Raw genomic sequence first — 4411 nt, forward strand, 5'->3', positions numbered from 1 at the left:
GTGAAAGGCCCAACAGTCAACAAAGCAGTTAAAATGAACCCCGTGACGACCAGCGACAACATTAAAGTAAGTAGTGTTCAGGGCCAGCGTCCTCATCCCTGCAGCGGCGCAGCAGCGCCCTCTGCCGGCGCAGCCGCGCGTCACAGCGCTGCAGCGCTCTTCTCCCATTGGCCGCGTCCGGCCTCGTGACCAAAACAGAAACATGGCGGCCGCGGCGGCTGTCCGGTCGAGCATGGGTCTGACTTTGAGGCTTTCTCGAGCTTTACCCGACTGCAGCAAATGTCCCTTTCAGCGGTCAAACGGCTGCGTCAGCGGCGCGGGAGCTCTCCAAAGGAAGGGCTCCTTCGACAGCTTTCGGACCATAACGCGACACCTGCAGACGAGTAAAGGTGAGTGGCTGCTAACACTTTTAGCCCCATTCACAGGGCTGCTCTTTCCCACAGGACTATTTGTGTCTAAAGCAGTAACTTTTAGTTTCCATTAAAGTGTGTACGCTTGTGTTGATGCCCGTGGAGTTCGGGTAGCAGGTGGTCCACTGCTACCCGCGGTCAGGGTTGAAGTCCGCTAACAGCGCTTGTGTAACTTGACATCAACATTCCCAGATGGGGCTGTGACGCAATGCAACAAGTGAAACATCCACCTGTCCCCAGAAACACTCTCAGTGCTGCTGCTTGTTTTACAGGCCTGTACCGCAGCGAGGAGGGCAGCTCCAACGCAGAGGACCCCGACGATGTGTGAGTTTACGAGGGGCTTAAACATGTGTGTTGTTGTGAATGGATAGGGTGTTCTCAGCTGGTATTAATCAATGCACACATTATACTTAAACACATCAAAACTGTGAAGCTCAAGTCAGTGGAAGCTACATGTAATCCAGTGAAAGATAGCTTAAATAGTTGCTGAGTCATGTTGAATTTGCAATTATTTTATTACTTTTGGGGCCACATCCTGAACATGGACGTCACTGAACCAGAGGTACTCTAAACCAGCAGAAAGTATTGTTTTGAGGGTACACATTAGTGCAGTTTGTAGTATAACTTGTAATTCTTCATACAAAATGTATGGGTCAACATTAACTGCAGAGATTGCGTTTTTTATCCCCGGCTTCTCCTGTCCACCTGTCAAAGTGACCTTGAACTACAATGGGACTTTGTCCTGCTTTAGGACGAAAAGTGCTATTTAAGTGCAGTGCATTTACAAAATACTCATAGTAATTCATGTGCGCTTAATGGAACCGGTCGGACTCTGCACAGTTTTATCGACGAGAGGATTTTGGAAGCGCCAGCAGAACATCTTAATGTCGCCTCCCCTCAGCGCGGCTGAGCAGGAACCCGTTCTGGTTTGGCCTGACCGTGAGAATAACAACGCCATGTTCAACCACATTGGTTGGAAAATGGCAGCACTGATAGAAATTGAATATATACATATTAGTGGGAAAAGGTTTGTGCTCCTGAATTTAGGCTTCTCATGAAGCGTGTTCACTGTGTGGATCCAAAGTAAACGTCACACGAGAAGTCTTTTGTGGGACTTTCTTTTTCTTTCGTGAGTACTGACCTAATTCAAGCACTTTCATCTACACTTTGTTCCTCTAGTGTCTTTATTTTGGAAGCAGTAAAAGAGTATAATGATGAACTTTTTTCAAAGGCTGAGGCTGAATAGTTGTATAACCCGCTGCTGTTTCAGGGTGAACGTGGTGTATATAGATCGGTCGGGCCAGAGGATCCCGGTGAAGGCCAAAGTGGGAGATAATGTCATGTATCTGGCTCAGAGGCATGGAATTGAACTGGAAGGTGAGCCTGCACAGTTAAAGTATTGAATTGAAGCGTGACTTTAGGTGTGACTTGCTCACTCTTTGTGCGTCTCGTTCCTTTAGGAGCCTGTGAGGCCTCGCTGGCCTGCTCAACATGTCACGTCTACGTGACCTCCTCCCATTTTGACCTGCTGGCGGAGCCTGACGAGAGGTAGGTCCGCTACGAATGACTGCTTCCTTAACCGTAGACAGACGTGTGCGATGTGGTTTAGCGGGAGATCGCCCGCAAATGTGTGACACGTATCTTGGCCTTCTCAGGGAGGATGACATGCTGGACATGGCGCCCAAGCTTCAGGAGAACTCCCGGCTGGGATGCCAGATCATTCTCAAGCCGGAGCTCGACGGCATGGAGCTCACCTTGCCCAAAGTCACCAGGAACTTCTACGTGGACGGACACGTGCCCAAACCTCACTGAGAAGAGGAGCGGGTGCCGAGAAATTGAGAAAAAGAATGGAGGGGGCACGGGGGTGACCGCGGAAGAGATGCACGGCGAGGGTAGTAAAGAGTCCGTAGCAACTCCCAAGACTTCTTCCTGACTGACAATTCCAACAGTTAACCAATGACGGCGCAGGTCTGCAGGTGACAGTCAGACACTACTTGATTCTCACAGACGGTGAAATCAATGGTTACTTCCAAACAACGACGTAAAGACTGATGGTTTAACAGACGATTTATTTATGTATGGGTGGGTGTGTCCTCAGGCTAGCATCAAGACGCCATTCAATCCCACAAACTGGGCTTTGCCGAAACACCGGACACTTCAAGAGACACACCACGTCTGTCTTCTCCATCGCAGAGCAAGTTTCAACCCAGTTCATCTTTGCCCCGTTTAATGGAACATTCCTCGTTACAGCTCGTATACGCACAAGTATTACAAGATGATGTTCTGAGTCATTTCTGTTGCTCTTGATTCACTTGTTAGATATAATATGCATTTACTCTTATTTCTTATTTTTTTTGCTGGCTTATCAATATGTACCGACTGACTAAAGGTTAGCCCCAAGTCATATCTAGACCTTCTGCATGGTACTGAAGCCAGATAGAGGAAGAAGAAGCCATTTATCACAAGACAAACGTTGTTTGAAGCTGAAAGGGTCGGCTCACATCGAAGGAAACCAGAATTTAGACACAAAAATAACTTACATTTCATTCACCTGCAAAATATATTTAAGCGAATTGAGTTTCAAGTGGCAAATGGAGAAAAAAAAAAACTTTTGAAAGCACTTCCTCTCAGCTTCAGGTGCGCTTTGCTCCAGAGCAGAATGCAGCTGGTGGGCTTCACGTTACCACGGAATGAGTTTACCACGTCTACCCCTAACTTGGTAAAGCCTACTGTACCTGTCCTTACGCACAAATGTAAGTCAACTGTGTATATTACGTGTTAGAAATGACAAATATGTGAAGTTGTGCAATAAAATGTTTTTAAACGTATTTTGAATAGTTTTCTTTTAACATTGCCCTCATTACCCAGCGACCTCAAACGCGACACCAATTGTGTTTCCATTGAACTTAAACGTTCAAAGCTAGTTAACTGCGTAATTAGCGCGCGGCTGTTGTTAAAACTATATATATATATATATATATTTTTACCAATTATCTTAAACATTCGTGTTGTCGTAAAAAAAAGAAGTGCTTTGAAGCGGCGACCAAGTGAAACTGGAACTCCGCGCGGACAACGCTTTTATTCCCCAGCTGGTGTAATCTAGCAAACCCAAAACACCCGCGTAACTCCTGGTCCGACCCCGGTCACAGCGACCAGCACCAGCGGCGTGAGCTCCCAGTAAAGTCGGCGTACTTCTTCAATTAGTCGATGATCGATTCACGGATCCAAGGTGAGCATCACCGGCTGTGCACAGCGGTTCCGGGGGACCGGACCGGTACTGGTGACTGTGACCACATGTTGTACTGTTGTGTTCAGGCCCAACTGAGAAAGAGGCGCCACAGAGGCCATGACAGGTCAACAATAGAGGAAGACGAGTGTCGTACTGCCAGTTGTGAGATCATAGTCAATGGATCGGAACATGCAATCTTTGGATTTACAAACTGTAAGCTTCAGAATGCCTTTAGAGTTAATACATTGAATCAGATCATGTGCAAAACATGTTTTCTCAGTATTGACTGTCCATCCCATCGTCCTCTGCGCTCGCGACAGTCGAACTCTGCGAAAACCGCGAAAGTCCTCTATGTAGAACGAAAGCGCTACATTTGTGTTCTAGAACGCTTTTAAACTCCACGGAAAGCTCGACGCTTTGTTGCAGTTCATCCGGTGAGTCACGGATAAGTTACAACTTGATTAAAATAATAATGATATAGTACTTTTCTCGTCAGGCGGCTTCGCGTCACGTCATATTTTAAAAGATATGACAGCTTGGCCTTGTTAGGCTTTTAAATAACAATACGACAGTGACGTTAGCCGATTCCCGTTAGCCCATGTCGGGTCTTACGCTAATAATGTGAGCCTAATTACACATTTCAAGAAAAGTTTTCATGTTTTTCAATAAGCCAACATCACTTTCACAGTTTGGGAAACAAACATGGTCAACACTGCAGTAGGCCTAGCTTCTCTGCGTCACTGTGGAGACACCTGTAGCTCACGTAGCTCAG

The 4411-nt window shown here is 46.7% G+C and overlaps 1 protein-coding gene across 1 annotated transcript; it reads left to right on the forward strand.

Annotated features, from left to right (window-relative positions):
* Positions 1-202: 202 nt before the first annotated feature.
* On the forward strand, positions 203-3211 carry fdx2 (ferredoxin 2; the record flags this gene model as incomplete). Its single annotated transcript, XM_079219141.1, has 5 exons — positions 203-389; positions 683-734; positions 1681-1787; positions 1871-1958; positions 2066-3211. 5 exons carry the CDS (start codon positions 203-205, stop codon positions 2220-2222), a joined length of 591 nt encoding a protein of 196 aa, XP_079075267.1. The 3' UTR covers positions 2223-3211.
* Positions 3212-4411: the final 1200 nt, after the last annotated feature.

The sequence above is a fragment of the Taurulus bubalis genome (assembly GCF_910589615.1).
Source record: "Taurulus bubalis genome assembly, chromosome: 6".
Taxonomy (NCBI): Eukaryota; Metazoa; Chordata; class Actinopteri; order Perciformes; family Cottidae; genus Taurulus; species Taurulus bubalis.